We start from the raw sequence: 21,001 nt of genomic DNA, 5'->3' as shown, positions 1-21,001 counted from the left end.
GAAAACTAGTGTTATTGATACTATCGTGTTAGATGTGTTGTTGCTCCTTCCAGCTAACTTAGTTAGTTGGAGTCAGCAAACCATCAGAAAGCATTTGCACGGTGCCATCTGCTTCCATCGGCCGTCCTGTATGGCAAGTATAAAAGGATACCATTCATGGAAAGACTCTGTCCCTTTGGCTCAGGGAAGATGGAGACTGTCAGTCACATGGTCCCTAAATGTTCCTTTTATATGGAGATTAGGAAAAAAAACATACACTGCCAATAACTGCTAGGTATCTCATTCCCACACCATGTATCTCCAGTGGATGTTTAAGGATGAACAGCCCATAACTACAGTGCAGGTGCCCAGATTCTGTCCAGTAGCACTGGGGATTTGTCCCAAACATTTGTCTTCTCCACCATAGTGATGTTATATAACAATTGTGGCAATCCCTTTGCACTGCTTAGTCACTTCCTTTTTAGCACTGAATCTACAATGGCCATACATTTTAGGGATTGCAACTATGTTATAGTTAGACCATGTTTAATTGATACTGGATTTTATTATAGATTTTAGTTGTTATTAATTATTTTATACTAGAAGTTTTAAGTTATTAAAGCTTTTATATGTTCTGGTTGCTGGTCTAAGACTGCAATAAATTGTTGTTGTTGTGGATACTATGTGTCAATATTATTTGCATTTTAATTCCAGATTTTTTTTTCCGATTGTCTAATTTTGATCTTTTCTGATTTTTTCCTCCTTTTTTTATACTTTTTTACGTTAATGGTATTTGAACAACAAAATGCTGAATAGTTTGCAAGAGGGCTTATGCCAATGGAATTAATTTGATTTGACACATCTGAAGTTTTGAGATAGACCTCTTGTAAATACGTAGAAACTCCCAACATGGAAAGTTAGGGCTACCAATTCTTCTTAAACCTTTTTGGAGTTAATGCACCCTTAACATATCTTTTTTACATATCTAGTAACATATCTAATTAATACATCCTTACCATATGTAGAAAAAATGACTGTTTCATAAGCATTAAACAGAATAGCATACATACATCAAAATATTATTGTTTACTAAAAATAATCTTGTACACTATGTATTACCAAATTAATAGTGGCTGCCTACGTTCAATTGGCTTAAAATATAGGTTTCTTTCCTGCATGATTGCTACATTTTAATCAGGGCCCACTTATCCATTAAATATGGTTAAGTATTTAGCATTAAGTCAGGAACTGTGATAAGAGTAGTAGTGTAGCAACATTAAATGTTAGTAGCAGTGGGAGCAAATGAAAATGTTAGTCACATTGAAAGAACCTTAGTAGCAACATTATAAGAAATAATATGCAAAGTAATCAAACACTTTCCGAGAAAAAGAAGCAGTAGTTTACTACCTTCACTTCATGTTTTAAAATGATTTATCCATCTCTTTCATTATAAAACCAACTGGATTTAAGTTTTATTTATACACTGTTGCATTCTTATGCAAAAAAGAAAAAAAGGAAAAAAAAAAACAGGAGGAAAATGATCTCCTATCCTCAGTATTCTAAATTCATTTTCCAACATTTTTCTATTTTATTTTTCTTAACTGCATCTCTTTTTTCTCTTTCTTCCTCCCTCTCACTGTCCCTTTTCTCCAAGCTGCCTCATTTCAACTCTTTTTATCTCTCTCTCCTATAACTTTTGTGAATGTGGTTGTCTAGGCATGTAACTTTGAGTCAATGTTGACTCCTAACAATTGTCTGAACATTTTTTTTTTGGGGGGGGACAAGATACATAGAAATGACTTGTCATTGCCTCAAGTGCCATTGAGAGAGACTGGTCCATGGTCACTCACCTGACTCTGTGGCTAAGACAGGACAAGAAGCCATAATATCCTGGTTTCTAGCCTAATGCCTTCACCACACCTGGGCTGTATTGCATATTAGGCAGTTGTGTTAGCCACTAAGCCACAAGCTCTCCTCATCTATCTATCTATCTATCTATCTATCTATCTATCTATCTATCTATCTATCTATCTATCTATCTATCTATCTATCTATCTATCTATCTATCTATCTATCTATACACAACCCAGGTTCAAATCCCAGTAAGGGTATGGCTAAATAGCTTGAAATAGATCTATACTAATCTCCCTTTATTTATTTATCAGCACAAATGCAACACACACACACACACACACACACACACACACACACACACACACACACAAACGTGTGTGTCTGTGTGTTGCATTTGTGCTGATAAATAAATAAAGGTAAATTTATAAGTAAATAAATTACATCAGTATCAAATTTATCTACTTCTAGATAACAACCATTTCTGAAAATCAAATTAGTATAAACTGCATGAAAATAGAAACTAAAGTTAACTGTGAGAAACCATCTCATCCAGCAGAAAGGACATGCTGTGGAGCCTTGGCTAAATAACTTCTGCTAGCAGGATCCCGAAGAAGAGCTATAGAGCCTTTTTTGTGTGCTGTAGCTCTAATCTTTTGGAGTATCATGTCCCTCAAATGTGAGATTTGCCCAGACCCTCTTGGTCTTCCAGAAGGGTGTTAAAATCTGGCTCTGTCTATTAGCTTGGGGTCCCAATGGCAGTGCCCCTTGTTGGACGTGGTTAGTAGACTAGAAGATCCCACCTCCACCCCATTGATAAACTGGTTCCTGTTTTACTCAGTTTTATTAACATTTAATGCTCTATAATATTTTACATTACTGTACTTATGATGTGGTAAATGATCCAGAGTCAATAAACAATGACATGACCAATATATGCATTTAACGAATAATAATAATAATAATTAAAAGGGTTAGAACTACTACCTACCTTGGAAATATTAGAACTTTTCATGCATGAACTTGAAAATCTAAGCCCCTCACTTAAGAAATCTTAATACTGATGTTTGCATGATGCAATATGTATCTGTTTTGTACTTAGAACAGAATATTTTGAATTGCACCAATTCTAATGCTGACATTTAGGGGGTGGGAAGTATTGCACAGTAATAAAACAAAACAAGTGGAAGATTATTTCCACTCTGTGAAGCTGAATAGGCTTGTGGATGTACAATATTTCAAATAACCATTAAATATTCCTTTGAAGCTTGTGATAGAAAGTTCTCATTAACCTAAATATGGGATATGAATTCCAATACAGTCATTATGTATGGAAATAACCCCCTAAGATTCACAGATAAAACAAAATTCATTCTTTGGGGCAATACATTTTATGCATATAGACAGTATTTAAATGCTTCAAAAGTAGTTCCACCCTGAAAAATGACTGCAATAATAATACACTTTTACCAACACCTCTGCTCTTTTAAAACTTTTCTGATTTCCTATATTTTATAAATGATATTCATTTCTTAATGTTGAATACTCATCAGAAGCTAAGTTAAAAATATTGTTCATCTCCATTTCAGATACTTTTAGCAAAAATAGGCATGTAAGATTTTACTTGTATGTTGTCTCTAAGTATATCAAAGAATAATATATATTAATAAATTGAAGGGCTGCCTCTCCTCTTTTACATCCACCCAGCTCACCATAGGTTATGGGTCCAATATATTAGGGATATTCATCTAATGGGAGCAGGATGAAGGGCCTTTGGAGTGGTGGCACCTTCTCTATGGAACACAATTTTCCCCAAAGTTCAATTGGCCTCCACCATGTTCCTTTTTTCAAAGGCCCTGAAGATGTGGTTTCATCAACAGGACTGAGACCATGAATGGAGAAAAAGCTGATCAAGTGCTTGATTTGACTGTGTTGCTGCTATGTGTGGGATGGAATTTCTAGCTGTTTCTTTCCTTTTGAAGAGTGGAAATGGGAGGGAAAGTTTCCTAGAGGTTAACATCTTGACCCCTTCCTCCAGTGCGGGATTATAAATCGTCATTTGACTACAGACCATCCTATGTGTTTTTCCAAAACTACTTTTTATCCCTGTAAATAAAATCTTACAGTGAGTGAACACGTCAACCTCTTCCCTATGCAGAATCTGATGCAGGTCAATTCAACTTTAAACCCAATTACAGAAGTGTTGGGAACCTAAGTCACACCTAATATCAAATAAAATGTGGAGCCAAGTTTTATCCTAACAGAGATGTGTAGCACTTCAGAAATGTTTTAGAAAAGGTATGAACACACGATTAAGCACCTATTTGTGATTTCATAAAACACCATGTCTTTTCCTGAGATTGCCATAGCTGTCCTTTGCAGAAAATGAAGTCCTGCTACTAAAGTAGTAACTATAAAGTGCCTGGAAAAAAATACTAAATTGAAATCATCTGTTAAACCATAGGCTAGCACAGAATATGTTACCTAGTTTGGGCAAAGAAACATTTGCAAGAAAACAACCAAGCTCAGAGAGCACCAAGGACCCCTAATTTCAAGCAACAAATATTATCCTGTATCAGTATTCTAAATCTGGGTTGCTGAAGGACAACCAGATAACAACACATAAGTAGAGAAAACTCAATTTTTTGATGGTGACCTAGTTGTCTGAAGTCCCTATTTGGTAGCACTTGTCTTCCATTCGCCATTCAATTTGTGTAAATTGGAGGGCATTATTGTACAATTATGCAGATCAATTTCCTTCAGATTCCAAGTTTCAAGAAGACTTGAAGATGTCAGTTGTTTTTCTACACCACCTGCAAAGTAATTTACACTATCCATTTATTGTAGGTAGCCTCTTCTCTTATCTTCTTTAGATAGGGAATAACTGAGGGTTCTGAACAAGGCCTTCAATCTTGTTAACCTTCTAATACCAACATTTCATGTCATTGTATATTACATAATCATTACATCAACCAATGGGAAGCTAAGAAAATATTGAAAAAAAAATTGGACTGGATGTTCAAAAGGTTAAGAGTTTAATCTTTAGATAGATTGAAAAACTTGGAGAGAAAAAGTCTAAACTAAGCAGAGCAGGCTTCAACATGGGCGCGGAGATGTATTTTATTCTTCCTAATCTTTTATCTTTAATCATTTATTCTTCAAATTAGACAATAGCACCTGTTGGCAGCCTTGGGCGGGGGAGAGAGGTCATATAACATCCTGTTCAAAATAATTTTTCTATTACTTTCTGCTAACCCGTAAAAATGATTAATAAAGCTTGATATTTCAATCCTTTGTGCATTGCTAAATAATTGTCTAATAGAAAAATAATACAAAGCCAACTCTCTACCGCTGCAGAAAAAATCTGTTTATTATACATAATGAAGATGTTATTTCCTTTTATGCATTGATGTTCAATCAAATCTGAAAGGTCGTCATCCTATATATTAATTGAAAAATATGTTTCTTTCACTTCTTCTTGTGAAGCCATAAAAAATAATGCACAGTTACTTACATTAATGTAATTTCTAGCAAGGGGAGAAGAGGGAAATAGCAATAGCAGTTAGACTTATATACCGCTTCATAACGCTCTCTAAGGAGTTTACAGAGTCAGCCTATTGGCCCCAACAATGTGGGTACTTATTTTACCAACCTCAGAAGGTTGGAAGGCTGAGTTAACCTTGAGCCAGACAGGATTAAGCTCCTAGCAGTGAACAGTGAGTTAGCCTCCATTCTAAACACTCCAACACTACGGCTCCTATATATATTTAAATTTATTATAATTCTTAATTTAAATTGGAAGATTAACAGTGAAAGAAACATATTCTGGTGATGCCAATGTTATATTGAGTCACTCTTCACAGCACATCTACACTTTACATATTCATCATGCAGACTCGAGCATAAAGATTTCATATACGTAAATGCTAAGATATATGTGAAACAGTACAACACACAAACAACACAGACAGCACAAACTTCACTCTTGCACTAAAAAAGTAACAAAAAGAAGTACACTCACAGATAGAAAACTTGTTGCTGTTGTCTTTCCCTGGAAACAATTTAAATCCTCTAGATTTAAAATCTATGGCCTTTTTCACTAGTTAAGAAAACAAACAAAAGCACATATCAGATAAAGCAATCTAAAAAGACTTCATTTCAATTGACAATTCTTTTTACTCATGGAAGTGCAAATTAAAAGTAATTTCTTTCCAACAGCATCATGGACCCAAATTGAAAATATATATGTATATATATATTTACACAAAAGGCAAATATTTATACATTAACTATAAAGACATATGTATATGTATAGCAAAGGGGGAACATATATTTTTCTTGAAATGAATGTATATTGTGCCTTTTATGCAAAATATTAAAATTAATGTAAATATTTTCCCAGGTGCCATAACTGGATTTGTGCAATTTCACGGTGCAGTTATGGAACTTGTAAAACTGAATTTAATTATGGGGCACAATAGACTTGCCAATCCTTTTCTTATTTAATGTGTGTTTATTTCCCTTATTAATGGGGAAGAACATTTTATCTTATTTTTCCAAGAACTTTACTGTAACATTTTATATCTATTATGGCATTTTAAAACACAAAGTTGATACTTCACCCATCCTGTAGCACAATTTCATATGGACTAAAAATTCTATCCTATGAATTATCATCACATTATTTTCCAACAACAGTTCATGAAAGGAATCATACTCAATAAGAAAGAATTTTATATATTTTTTTCACTTTTATTTGATTATCATTTTTAAAGTAATTTTAACATGTCTAAGAAAAGAAAATTACAGCATTAAAACAGCGCCCACATTTGTGATGAATAGATAACCTTCTACCAATCTATCAATACACAATCAGCCACTATATACAAGGAATTCAATTGTCAGGATAGTTATACTGAGATTTTAACCAAGTAAAAGAGATCAAAGATAAAATTAAATAATATTTTTGATAAACTATGGTATTATAACATAATCATAGATGCAAATTAACCAAATGTGGAAAATTGAACTTAGAATGAAAAACCCTCTGAGCGCATGGTTACAATATTTGAAGTTTATAACTAATCAGATAAAATGATTTCTAATTTATGAACCATAGTTTTCTGCTTGTAACAGTCCATGTTAGTGCTCTCCTGCATTATTGTTCCATTATGTAGTTACCATGATTTCATTTCGATAAAGCTATTCATATACAGACTGACCATATAAAAAAGTGGACTAAGTATATTCATCCTTAGTATAACTTCCATTTGATTTCTCCAGCTGGAACTCCTGCTTCTACACAAATATTAAAGATGCAGAAATCTGACATTGCCCCCCCACCCCACAATGAATGCTTCAGAAAGAATGTTTACTGCCCATCTTAAACTGTAGCTAGCACATTCTCACAAAGTATTTCTAAATTTATTACTTTGTTCCTATTTCTCCAAGTGCTGTGTTTCATTTTGATATAAAAGTATTTTACAGATGGATCAGTTCTATATCTTCCAAAAAGGGGAATATCATAACCACTTGCTTATTTCCCCAGCTGTCCTAGAACAAATCCTAGATATATCCTAAAATATTTCAGTCCAAGATACTGATTAATTTTATGCCTGTATCACTTCCAGATTTCATCTAGACTCTGATCAAGGAAAAAAATACAACTCTATCATAGTTTCTCACCATTTTTTACCACTAACCGTCCTTTTTGTAGCCTCTTTTCCTGAAAAAATACCTAACTACCTTGAATTTTCCATAATTATTTACCATGTGAGTTTGCCAATAAAGTGTCTTAAGATGGATTTCTGAGTATTCACATTATATGCATTATATAATTTAATAATCATATTGGAAACATAGTTCTTCATTCCATTATTTAAATGATTGCAAAACATATATTACTTAGCTACATGCTTTCAGATCATTTGCTAAACTGGAGTGGAGAAGATGGACTGACTATACTCAAAACAAATATGGGACTAAGAAATTCCAGATAGTTTATGACTGAAGAAACAAGGAATGATATAATCTGTTTAGAGCTAGCCTAGCAAGGAGGAGTTAAAGCTCAAATGAAAGATGATACTAACTTTTTTAAAGTTTATTTTAGAATATCTTTGTTAAAGATTTATACCCTGTATTAATTCTGGGAAGTCGGGGGGAGGGGGAAGGTTAGGGTGGGTGGGGTTTGGGTGGGGAGGGGTTTAGGTGGGGAGGGGAGGGGAGGGGGACGGAGGTAAACATTTGTAAAAATTTTCAAAAAATTTCAATTAAAAAAGTGTCTTAAGATGGACTTCTGAGTATTCACATTATATGTATTATATAATTTAATAATCATGCTGGAAACATAGTTCTTCATTCCATTATTTAAATGATTGCAAAACATATATTACTTAGCTACATGCTTTTAGATCATTTGCTGTACATATTTATGCTGCATTTTTTGCAAATAATGAAATTCTGTGTTCTTTTTTATTGTTGTTGTTGTTGTTATTATTATTATTATTATTATATTTTAAAGTACTACTTGAGATACAATAGTGAACATAAAATAAAAGGGAGAAAGAAATCAGAATTCATGAAATAAAAGACAAATGTTTGAATGTGAATAAAAGAGAGAGATGGAAGTTGGAAACAAGAGGCAGTTTTTCAGGATATTTGACTTCAGAAAACAATTTTATATCTTCCCATTTTTCTTTTCCATCATGATCCATAATCCCTTAAGAATCTAGTATTCCTAGATAATAATAAGCCTTAGCCACAAATTACACGAAGGCAAAAATTCAGCATGTTACTACCAATAGCAAATGCCACCTCTGTAATGAGAAAGACGAAACAGTCGACCATTTGATCAGTAGGTGCAACAAAATTTCACAAACTTACTACCTACAATGCCATGACCAAGTTGCTAAGATAATTCACTGGAAATTGTGCCAGAAATTTGGATTTGAATACAGCAAAAACTACTGGGAACATCAGGTTGAGAAGGTTCTAGAGAATGAAAAATCAAGATCTTGTGGGATTTCAGAATTCAGACTGACAGGCACTTGGCCTACAATACACCTGTCATAACAATAGTTGAAAAGAAAAAAAAAAGTTTGGTTCATTGATATTGCAATATCTGGTGATGTGCGAATGGAAGATAAGCATTAAGAAAAAATCACAAAGTACCGGGACTTGCAAATTGAAGTTGAGTGACTGTGGAAAATGAAATTGTGTATTGTCCTGATTGTAATTGGAGCCCTTGGAGTAATACCTAAAGGACTACCCCGCTATTTGGAAATTCTAAATTTATTGGACTTGAACATTCTGACTCTATATAAAACCACCTTACTTGGAACAGCTTATATCCTCCGATGTTACCTTAACAGTTCCTAGGTCCTTGGTTAGGACTTGACCTGTTGAGCTGTCAACCAGCCCCAAAGGTTGTGAATCTCATCAAATATTAACCACATACTAACATCATCATCAACAACAACAACAACCACCCAAAAAGTGATTTTCTTTGGCTGTATTTGCCAAGAGCTGAAAGGGATAGAGAGGACTTCTACAGGTAAAGGAAGAGAAGCATGGCTTTAATAACCATACTAAGAAGAGCCAAGAACTCTTGCTAAGGATGTCAATCAAGAAAAGCTCTTGAAACCAACAAAGATGAAGGCTGAATACAGAAAAGAAATAATTGAAAACAAATTTGTTAATTAGAAGAACAAGCTGCTGCATGGTTAATGCTTGACGGATTTAAAAAAGCTGATTAAAAAACTCACATGGAGTTGGTTAAGATCAGGATTAAAGCAACTGAAGTCTTTATTTGAGTGGCTCAGGAACAAACTTTGACAACTAATTGCATGAAGGCAAAGATCTTATTGTAACTAACAACAGCAGATGTCATCTTTCTAATAAAAAAATGAAACAATTGATCAGTGGCTGCAGCAAAATTTCACAAACTGACTACAAGCAATCACAACTGAGTTGTAAAAAATTAACTTGTAACTTTGCCAGAAGTTTGAATTTGAATGTAGTAAAAATTACTGGAAACATCAAATTGAGTAGATTTTATAAAATGAGTGGGTTAAAGTCTTGAGAACTTTAAGATGCAGATAGATGGGCAAATTCAATGGTGAAAAGAATAAGGTTCTACATTTAGGCAACACAAATGAAATGCACAGGTACAATATAGGTGGTACCTTGCTCAATAGTAGTATCTGTGAGAGGGATCTTGGAGTCCTAGTGGACAACCATTTAAATATGAGCCAGCAGTGTGCAGCAGCTGCCAGAAAAGCCAACACAGTTCTAGGCTGCATAAACAGAAGGATAGAATCAAGATCACGTGAAGTGTTAATACCACTTTATAATGCCTTGGTAAGGCCACACTTGGAATACTGCATTCAGTTTTGGCCTCCACAATGTAGAAAAGATGTGGAGACTCTAGAAAGAGTGCAGAGAAGAGAAACAAAGATGATTAGGGGACTGGAGACTAAAACATATGAAGAACGGTTGCAGGAACTGGGTATGTCTAGTTTAATAGAAAGAAGGACTAGGGGAGACATGATAGCAGTGTTCCAATATCTCAGGGATTGCCACAAAGAAGAGGGAGTTAAATTATTCTCCAAGACACCTGAGGGTAGTACAAGAAGCAAGTGGGTGGGGGGGAAACTAATGAAGGAGAGAAGCAACTTAGAACTGAGGAGAAATTTCCTAACAGTTAGAACGGTTAATCAGTGGAACAGCTTGCCTCCAGAAGTTGTGAATGCCCCAACACTGGAAGTCTTTAAGAAGATGTTGGAAAGCCATTTGTCTGAAATGGTATAGCGTTTCCTGCCTAAGCAGGGTGTTGGACTAGAAGACCTCCAAGTCCCTTCCAACTCTGCTATTGTATTGTATTGTTCATAACATGCCTAATAATACAGTGATTTAAAAGAAGTAAATTTAGTTGCTATTCAGAGTGATTTTAGGATTGAGAAAAAACAATGGGAAAAATATGAAATATAAGGACATGCAGGTCCGAGTTGAATATTTATATTTAAAAAAAATGTTACACCAATCTTGATTGGGGACATTATAACAATACCTAAAGGACTTCCTCAATGTCTGGAAATATTGAATTTGTCAGATTTCAGCATTCTAATTTTATAAAAAAAGTACCCTGCTTGGAACTGCCTATATTCTTAGATGCTATCTTAATAATAGGAAGAGCAATGGCTCAGCAATTAAAGACAATGAGCTTGTCAGCTGAAAAACCAGCAGCCTGGGTTTGAGATCTGAGTGCCCCTTGATTGGATGACCTCCCACCTAGCAGTTTGAAAGCATGCATACCACCAAGTGGTACCTATTTATCTACTCACATGTAGTTCGGTAGTATGGTAACAGTGTTCTGTGTGACTTGACATATAGTCATGTTGGACCAATGACTATAGAAAGGATCTTTGGACAACGTTGGTTCCTTGGCTAAGAAATGGAGACGGAACAGCCCACTAGACTTGGCCTTGACTGGAGGCGGGGAACTTTTTCCTTTACCTTTTTTTTAATAATACATAGGACCTTTGTTAGTATTTGAATTATTAAGATTCCACCAGTCTTAGACTGTGAATCTAACAGTAAATTACCTACACCTTGTAGTAATAGTAATAGTAATAGTAGTAGTAGTAGCAGCAATAATAATAATAATAATAATAATAATAATAATAATAATAATAATAATAATAATAAACTCCGCCGTTGCCGGTCCCAAGCCCGGATGAGAAAGGAGGAAGGTTGGGATCAGGTTGGCATCTGGTCCCGTAAAAAAACCCCCGCCAACCCATACAATATGGTGAAAAAAACGAATAAGAATTCCATACCGCATCGGTTGTCGCGCGGGTTAACAAGGGCCGCGGCGGATGTTGAGGTCCCTGGACATCCGTCGACAAGTGGGCTACAAGTGGACCAGCCAACAAAACGACAAAAATATAGTGCAGATGAAAACCGTGCCATAATGGCCTGTTACTACAACTCAGAGCCAGAAAAAAGAGGATATTTAAAGCGAATGTATGAATTATGGAAACAACAATATCCAGATTCAAATGTTAGTGAACAACGACTAGCAGATCAAAGACGATTTATTATACAGAATAAAGTGTTTAGTGAAGTTGAACATGAGGAAATTCAGGCAAATTGCAAAACCCAAAAAACAATATCACAAGCGGAAATAACTGATATTCAAGACACAACTAAAGACACTATAGTAGAACTCCCAGAAGAAGCTCTCAGGGAGGAAATAACATCACCACCACTAGAACCAGTTATCACTGAACCAACTGATGAACTAACTCAAAAACAAAAAGAATTGAAGGATAAGATCATGGAGCATTTTCTGCTTAATGAGGAAAGGCAACGTTTACCATCACTAAAAACTGTGCCTAAGAAAATTTTGGCCCCTATCATGAAAATGGTTAATGCAGTGTTTTCAACAATTGAACCAGGATCCATCTTGGAAACAAACCAGTTAATGTACAGCGCAGCTGTAATAGTCACTAATGAACTAGGCATTAAAATTAAAGTACCTAGTCACACAACAGAAAAAGCATCAAAGCCAAAGTGGAAAATCCGTCTAGAACAAAAAATCAAAAAATTAAGGGCAGATGCTAGTAACTTAAAGAACATGCATGAGCAACGGCTTAAAAACAACAAAATCATAGATCGGCTAATCAGAAGATATAGATTGGATACAAGAAACATCAATGAAGCTGTAGAGATTGTAAAACAGCAGATAACAGCAACAGCTAGAAAAATTGAAAGATATGAGGCACGAATCATCCAATATAAACAAAATCAGCAATTTCGATCAGACCAACGGCGTTTTTATCAAAGTCTTAATGTGAATGGTGACACCAAAAGTGAAAAACCAGAAAAGCAGGCCACAGTTGAATTCTGGAAAGAATTGTGGGAAAATGCAAAGGACTACAACAAGGAAGCAAAGTGGATACATGACTTTGAGAAAAGCATTGGCAACAAACAAATGCAAGTATTAGAAATAACAACTGAGATGATCAAAAATCGAGTTAAAAAGGTAAAGAATTGGACATCACCTGGAAAGGACCAATTACATGGTTTCTGGCTCAAATATCTGACCAGTTTACATGCAATATTGGCCAGGCAACTGAATGAAATTTTACAAAAGGGCCAAATTGATGAATGGTTAACAACTGGAAAAACATACTTGATTCAGAAAGATCCAACTAAAGGAACAACACCTGAAAACTATAGACCAATAACATGCTTACCAACAACCTTCAAATTACTCACAGGCATTATTGCAGATAACATGATGGATTATTTGGAAACAAACAACATCTTGCCAGTAGAGCAAAAAGGCAACAAAAGAAGGAGCAGGGGCACAAAAGATCAGCTTCTAATTGATAAAATGATATTAGAAAATTGTAAGAACAGAAAAACGAACTTGAATATGGTCTGGATTGATTACAAAAAGGCATTTGACTCACTGCCACATAGTTGGATCATAAAATGCTTAGAAACAACTGGCATTAGCAAAAATATTACATCCTTTACTGAAAAGGCAATGAAACAATGGAGAACTGAGTTGGCAGTAGGGAATGAGAGCTACGGAATGGTTAATATCAAGCGAGGAATTTTCCAGGGTGATTCACTTTCACCTCTTCTCTTCATCATCACAATGATCCCACTATCAGTAATCTTAAAAAAAATGAAATTAGGCTACCAAACAGCCAAAAAAGCTGAAAAAATTTCGCATTTACTATATATGGATGATTTGAAACTCTATGGAAAGTCAGAAATAGAAATCCAATCATTGACAAATACAGTCCGAGTATTCAGCACTGATATTTCAATGCAGTTTGGCATGGAAAAATGTGCCACTGTATCCATAAAAAGGGGCAAAATCACTGCATCTGAGGGAATTGAAATGCCCAATGGCCAACTAATTAAATGCAAAGAAAATGAAGCCTACAAATACTTAGGCATTCTGCAGTTGGATAACATCAAGCATGGAGAAGTAAAAACTATTGTCAGGCGAGAGTACACCAACAGAGTTAGGAAAATTTTGAAATCTAAATTGAATGGTGGAAATACAATCAAGGCCATAAATACCTGGGCAATACCAGTTATAAGATACACAGCTGGCATAGTTAACTGGACACAAGCTGATTTGGACCTTTTGGACCGAAAAACCAGGAAACTAATGACAATGCACTACAGTTTACATCCACGTGGTGATACTGATAGACTGTATCTGCCCCGAAAATCAGGTGGCAGAGGATTATTACAAGTGAAGCAAACAGTTGAAGAAGAAAAACATGCACTGGCTGATTATTTAAAAGACACTCAAGAACATCTATTAATCGAAGTAAAGAACAAAAATCTACTGAAGGCCCAACAGACGAAACAAGAATACAGAAAAGATGTGATAAAATCAAGAATGGAGAGTTGGCAGAACAAAGCACTGCATGGTCAATTTCTGGAAAAAATAAAAGATAAAGTGGACAGTGAACAAACTTGGTTATGGTTAAAAACAGGTACATTAAAGAAAGAAACAGAGTCACTAATCCTGGCTGCGCAAGAACAAGCTATCCGCACAAATGCCATTAAGGTCAAAATCGAAAAATCCTCTGATGATGCCAAATGCAGACTTTGCAAAGAAGCTGATGAAACTGTTGATCACATACTCAGCTGCTGTAAAAAAATCGCGCAGACTGATTATAAATTGCGGCACAATTCAGTAGCACAAATGATCCATTGGAATTTGTGCAAAAATTATAATATTAAAACAGCAACAAACTGGTGGGAACATCAGCCTGAAAAAGTCACCGAAAATCAGATGGTCAAGATCTTGTGGGATTTCCGTATACAAACCGACAAAATACTGGCGCATAATACACCAGACATCACACTGGTTGAGAAAAATAAGGTCACAATCATAGACATCGCAATACCAGGTGATAGCAGGGTCGCCGAGAAGGAACATGAAAAAATCGCAAGATACCAGGACTTAAAAATCGAAATTCAACGACTATGGCACAAACAGCAGTGGTAATTCCAGTGGTAATTGGCACACTGGGTGCTATTCCAAAAGCACTGGAATTACATTTAAAACAGTTAAAAATTGACAAAATCACCATCAGTCAAATGCAAAAAGCCGCACTGCTTGGATCTGCACGCATATTACGAAAATACGTTACGACGTCCTAGGCCCCTGGGTGGGGCCCGACTAGTAACCAATGCCAAATCCGGCGAAACAACTGGCCGCTGTGATACAATTGTATAATAATAATAGAATTATTTTTGAAAGCAAATATTTGAATATTTTTGCTGTTCAACATTGCATTAATTCCACTGACAATAATCCTATGAAACACAAAACACAAATCTCAATCCAACATGGCAAGATAAACCATCTACTATACATGGATGACTTAAAAATCTTTGCGAAAAGCCCCACTGAACTTAATTCAATACTTAACACAGTTCAACAGTTCAGCAGTGACATCAAAATGAACTTTGGACTTGAAAAATGTGCTATATTATCCAGGCAGCGAGGAAAAATGAAAAAAAAATGAAAAAAAAAAACACCTGAAGGAATAGAACTGGGAAATGGAAATATAGTGAAAGTATTAGCAAAGGATGATGGTTACAAGTACCTAGGCATATGGGAAGCAGATAGCATCTTGAATAGAAAAGTGAAAGACTCAAAGGAATACATCAGGAGGGTCTGCAAAATATTAAAATCAAAGCTGAATGCTGGAAACATAATTAAAGCCATTAATACATGGGCAGTTGCAGTGATACACTATTCAGATGGAATCATTAACTGGGCTCTGGCTGAACTGGAAAACCTGGACCGGAAAACATGCAAACTTTTGAATATGTACCACGCTTAACATCCACGAAGTGACATTGACAGCTTGTACCTGCCAAGAAAAATAGGGGGCATGGGGCTATTGCAAATCCATCAAACTGTAGAAGAAGAAAAATGAAGTTTGAATGATTATGTGAACCAAAGTACAGAAAAATTGCTGCAGGCTGTGAAAACGGAGAACAGCATAAAAACAACAGAAACACCTGGAAGACAGATTAAATAGATGGAAAACCAAAGCTTTGCACAGAGAACACTTGAAAAACATTGAAGGAAAATGTGATGACAACTTGACATGGACATGGCTTAAGATGGGAACCATCAAGAAAGAAATGGAAGGTTTAATACTGGCTGCTCAAGAACAAGCACTACAAACTAATGCCATAAATGTGAAGATACAAAAATCCACTGACAACCCAAATTGCCGACTTTGCAATAACAAAGTTGAAACTGTTTCACATTTAATAAGTGAATGAAGCAAAATTGCACAAACTGATTTCAAAGCTGGACACGACCAAGTTGCTAAATTAATCCACTGGTCATTATGTAAAAAATATGATTTACCTGTATCCAGAAAGTTATGGGAACAGAAAGTGGAAAAAGTTATCGAAAATAAGAAGGTGAAGATCTTGTGGGACTTTCGAATACAAACGGGTTGTCATATGGAGCACAATACCAGATATCATGGTTGTAGAGGGCCGAAGTGTACAGTTTATTGGTATCACTATTCCTGCAGATGCCAGAGTTGAAGAAAAAGAACTAGAAAAAATAATGAAATATTGCAACTTGGCCATCGAAACTACCTGATTGAGGATGAAACATGTAACAGTGATACCCATTGTCATCAAGGCACTTGGTACCATGTCTAAGAATTTTATAAGATACATCAACAAATTGCAGCTTCCTGAAATAACACCAGCAGAACTGCAAAAAACTGCACTACTTGGAACATAGTATATTTTAAGAAGGTACTTGATTGATACCTAGGACGCTGGCAGCAAAGCGTATCAACCATTAGCCCCAGTCACTGGTATTCGTAATACATTTTTGAATGTTCAGTTGGCTGAGTTTCATGTTTAATGAATAAAGTATATAATAATCACTGTTCAACAACAACATCTGCTTATCCCGGGTCCCTGGGACAGACTCAATAGGATAAAAATGCCAAATCCAGTCTAAAATCTAGTTGGCTGTGTGATAATTAAATAATAATAATAATAATAATAATAATAATAGAAGTAGAATAACTATAGCAAAAGAAAGCATAATAGAATCAACAGTAATAGGCATCTTGGATGCAGTCCTAAAACAACTAGAGAACTGTGTGAACACCATCAACATTGATTAAATCACTATCAGTCAATTGCAAAAGGCAGCTTTACTTGGAACAGCTTACATCCTGCAATGATACTTTTAATATTATTTTTTTAAAAAAACATCTGCTGATCCTTTGGAAAGGACTTGATATGTGGATAAAAATGCTAAGTGTGATACTGCTTATTTCCAGCAATTCTTATTCTGCCACCCCTCCTCCTTCTCTTACATAATGTTCACTATTCACCACTCTCATTCAATCAACATTTTCTTGGCTGTTAAATGATCATTGGCTATTTTGGAGATTTATTAAATTTATTTATGGCATTTATTCCATCTGCCCACTCTGCTCATTTTTCTTTCTCATACCTGCATGTTACAAGTTAGATAATCAATTATCTGAAATAGAGAAAATGGTAACGATGTCTTAAAACAACAAACCAATTCCTTTTTTTAAAAGGTTTTAGCTAAAAACTTTTGCAATAAAAGTTGAATAACTCCCCATACTTTCAAGTAAATCATTAATATCTGACTTAGATTGTGGTTATATACACTCTTATTTAGTTATAAACCCCTGCAAGATTTCATGCCAATTCCAGTATGTTGAATCTGGCTACATACAATATCTCCTATATTAAAATCATAGTGCTTTGTGAATAATTGGTTAGATTGTCTTTCAAGTCTTGATTACAAATATTTCTTCTCTTAATATACAAATGGCACATCTCCAATGAGATGATATCGAATTATATTACACAACTAAATAAAAGATTTCATTTACCAGTAGTGACTGGGACATGGAGTGGAAATGATAGAATAAACTGATAATTGCACTATAGGATAGTATTTATTTTCAAAACAGAACAAAACAAACAAAAATAAACACATCAAATCACCTATAAAGTAGGCACAGATCTATTATTTTCTAGAATTTTGATATTAAGCGGGGGGAAAGCCTCTTTTGTTGTTGTTTTTTAATTTGTACTGATATTATAATTATTATAATTAGAGCTAAAGACAAACATTGAATATAAGAAATCACACACACACATATCCAATCATATGATGAAAAGGGGAGAATGAACAAAACCAATCAAGAGATAGTCAAAAAATGTCTCAGTTGTCTTAACTTGTATTAATAATACAATGACTTCATCAGGTGGCATGATGGGAGGATGGGATATGGAACACAGTGATTCTAAGCTCATGAGGTAATAATGGGAGAGAAATGGTCTCTAATTTACTAGGCTTTTGGCTATGAAGGGTTCATAAATGGGGGTGGGGAACCAATGCCTTGAATTGTACTTAAAACTTACTGGCAATTAGTACAACTGGCACAGCAGAGGTGTAACATGTACCGAAAACACACCCACAACTGTCTTTTCCATCACTTTCTACACCACCTGAATAATTTTAAGAAATCTATGTTTTGTGTTTTGCAATAGTCCATCTGCAAGGTGATTAAAGCATGATTCAGAGGTGATATTCAGCCAGTTCTGACAGGTTCTGGAGAACTGGTAGCAGAAATTTTGAGTAGTTTGGAGAACTAGCAAATAGGCTGACACTGCCCCCATTGTCTCCCATCTTCTTTTGTTGCCCTGAACAGGAGAATGGAGCTGGAAAGCAGGTTAGTGGGGTGGGAAGGGAATTTTGCAGTAACCTTCTCCCATGAATGGGGAGGGCATGGGGATTTTGCAGTATCCTTTCCCTGCCAAGCCCATAAAGCCATGCCCACAGAACCAGTAATATTTTTTTTGAATCCCACCCCACTGGTATGATTAACTGTGATAAAGGACTCCTGTTCCAGGACAAGCTAAAGCTCGCGTAGATGAATTTGGGTAAAGGTCCTTCTAGTCACAGCTGCTACTAGCTCTTGTAGCAGATGCTATAAATCTTGAAATTTGCCTAAATAGTACCCCAATTCTGACTGGGGCAATAAACTAATAGCAACAGCAATAGAAACACTTAGACTTATATACTGCTTCACAGTACTTTATAGCCCTCTCTAAGTGGTTTACAAAATCAGCATGTTTCCCCAACAGTCTGGGTTCTCATTTGAACCAACTGCAGAAGGATGGCAGGCTGAGTCAAATTTGAGCTGGTGAGCATCGAATTCATGGCAGCGATCAGGGAGTTAGCCTGCAATACAACATTCTAAACATTGTGCCACTTAATTCAGCTCCTAATTCAGAGCTAGAGATGGAAAATACATGGCACTGGAAGAATGATGAAGAGCCAACCACTGGCATAGAGAAAGGGAGAAAGACTACAACACCATGTCTTCCGCTCCCAATCCTCATTTCAGTCCCGTTAAAAAATATCATAACTGAAGGTTTCAAAAGTTACTGACAAATCAAGAAGACCAAGGACAGTTGCATGACCTCAGACCTGTCTCTGTCTGAAGTCACCACCAAGTGCTGTCAATGCTAACTGTGTACCCTGAATTTGGGAGTAGATTTGGTTTACTTAACAAAATTTTTGTTTATTTATAAGTACAACAGTTCTTTCAGTATGTTGAGCTGGATTTTATCCTTTATGATTCTGTTTGTTCATGCCACTTGTCTCACATTATAATGACATAGTAACAGATCTACTAAGGAAATATAGATTCAGTAATCAATTTATGCTGTTGTATTTATCAGGAATAATACCTCCTTTTCTGTTTTGCAGTGCGTTCATTCTCTAAACAATGAGTAGATGCTTTACTTTACAATATTTGAACTATGGGCTTCAAGTTGTGTGTGTGTGTGTGCGTGTGTGTGTGTGTAAATCTCTCCCCAATCCACTTTTCATTTCATACTCTTGACCTTGAAGTTAACTTGATTCAATTTGTTCTTCTATCTGCTTTTTTGAGTTGTGGGGGATCAAGCATAAATTGTGACTTGTTTTCATGATGTCTGGAAGTGAGCTGTTCTTTGAGTTTAAAGTCTATGCATGAGACTGAAATACATTTTTGGTGCAGCCATTTTTTTAAAAAAAAAAAATTAAACAAACATTAAAACATTGGACACAGAGCGACCATTCTGGCTTTGTCTTTTCCATACATATTTTAACATAATAACAAATACAGTTTCTACTTATTGTACATAGCTACTTTGACCTTATAAACATATCCCTTGTCCTCCTTTGAATGTGTCTATGTATTATGCAGTTTCATTTTTGCAAATCCTCAGTATATTCTGTTCTGACTCCTTTTCCTTATTTCCAACCATTGATACGTTTTGTTCCAAATTTCATAATTATTTTTGATTTCTGGTGTCAGTCTGTCCATTTCTGCACAGACCAAATTTTTCTTTGTTATCTCTTCTTTGATGGGGGCATCTCTGTTCTTCCAATTTTGTGCATAAACCAAACTTGCTGCAGTTATAACATGTGGCATGATATATATCACTCCTTTACTATATTTCTCTTTTGTAATTCCTAATAGGAATACTTCTGATTTTAAGTATTTTGATATAACATCTCTTCCAACCATGTCTTTATCTGACACCAAAGTTCCTTGGCTTATGTACATAACCACCACATATGATAAGAAGATCTTAATGCCAAGTTACATTTCCAACACTGTGAAGATTGGTTCTTATTCATTTTTGCTAACCTTGTAGGGGGGATGTGCCACCTATAAGTTCTCCTCATACGAGGTGGCTAGTGTTAATTTCCCATTTTTCTCCGATAGATCTAAAATGGGCAGTCATTTTTTTTTACTTTATGGATAGAAAGAAACAAACTCCAGCAGTTTAGCAAGAGTCTTTTCATTATCCTATTACATCAACCATGCTCTTTTCCAGTATTGTGGAGTTCAACACCTTTCTAAAACCTTATTTGCTGATGAAGTTGGATTAGCATTCCTTATTGATGGAGAACTTATTGCTCTCCTGGTAGCAACAGAGACTATTGTTATTTAATGCTAAATAATGAAATGCTAAATATTTATATAATATGGTTTAAGCTTCTTTAAGGTCTTTACCAGAAATAGTATCTGTAGAATCAGTT

At 35.3% G+C, this 21,001-nt stretch overlaps 1 protein-coding gene across 1 annotated transcript in view; it reads right to left on the bottom strand.

The window, feature by feature from the left end:
* CSMD3 (CUB and Sushi multiple domains 3) overlaps positions 1-21,001 on the bottom strand; it is a 669,496-nt gene that overhangs the window by 344,745 nt on the left and 303,750 nt on the right. Inside the window, exon 8 of the mRNA XM_087706764.1 lies at positions 5,852-5,929. Coding sequence (XP_087562890.1) covers positions 5,852-5,929 — 78 coding nt within the window. The remainder of the gene's footprint in view (positions 1-5,851; positions 5,930-21,001) is intronic.

The sequence above is a fragment of the Thamnophis sirtalis genome, unplaced genomic scaffold (assembly GCF_051295495.1).
Source record: "Thamnophis sirtalis isolate CommonGarterSnake01/CBP01778 unplaced genomic scaffold, rThaSir2_p1.2 scaffold_2, whole genome shotgun sequence".
Taxonomy (NCBI): Eukaryota; Metazoa; Chordata; class Lepidosauria; order Squamata; family Natricidae; genus Thamnophis; species Thamnophis sirtalis.
Note: the sequence above shows the minus strand (reverse complement) of the source record. Positions and strands in the feature narration are given on the sequence as shown.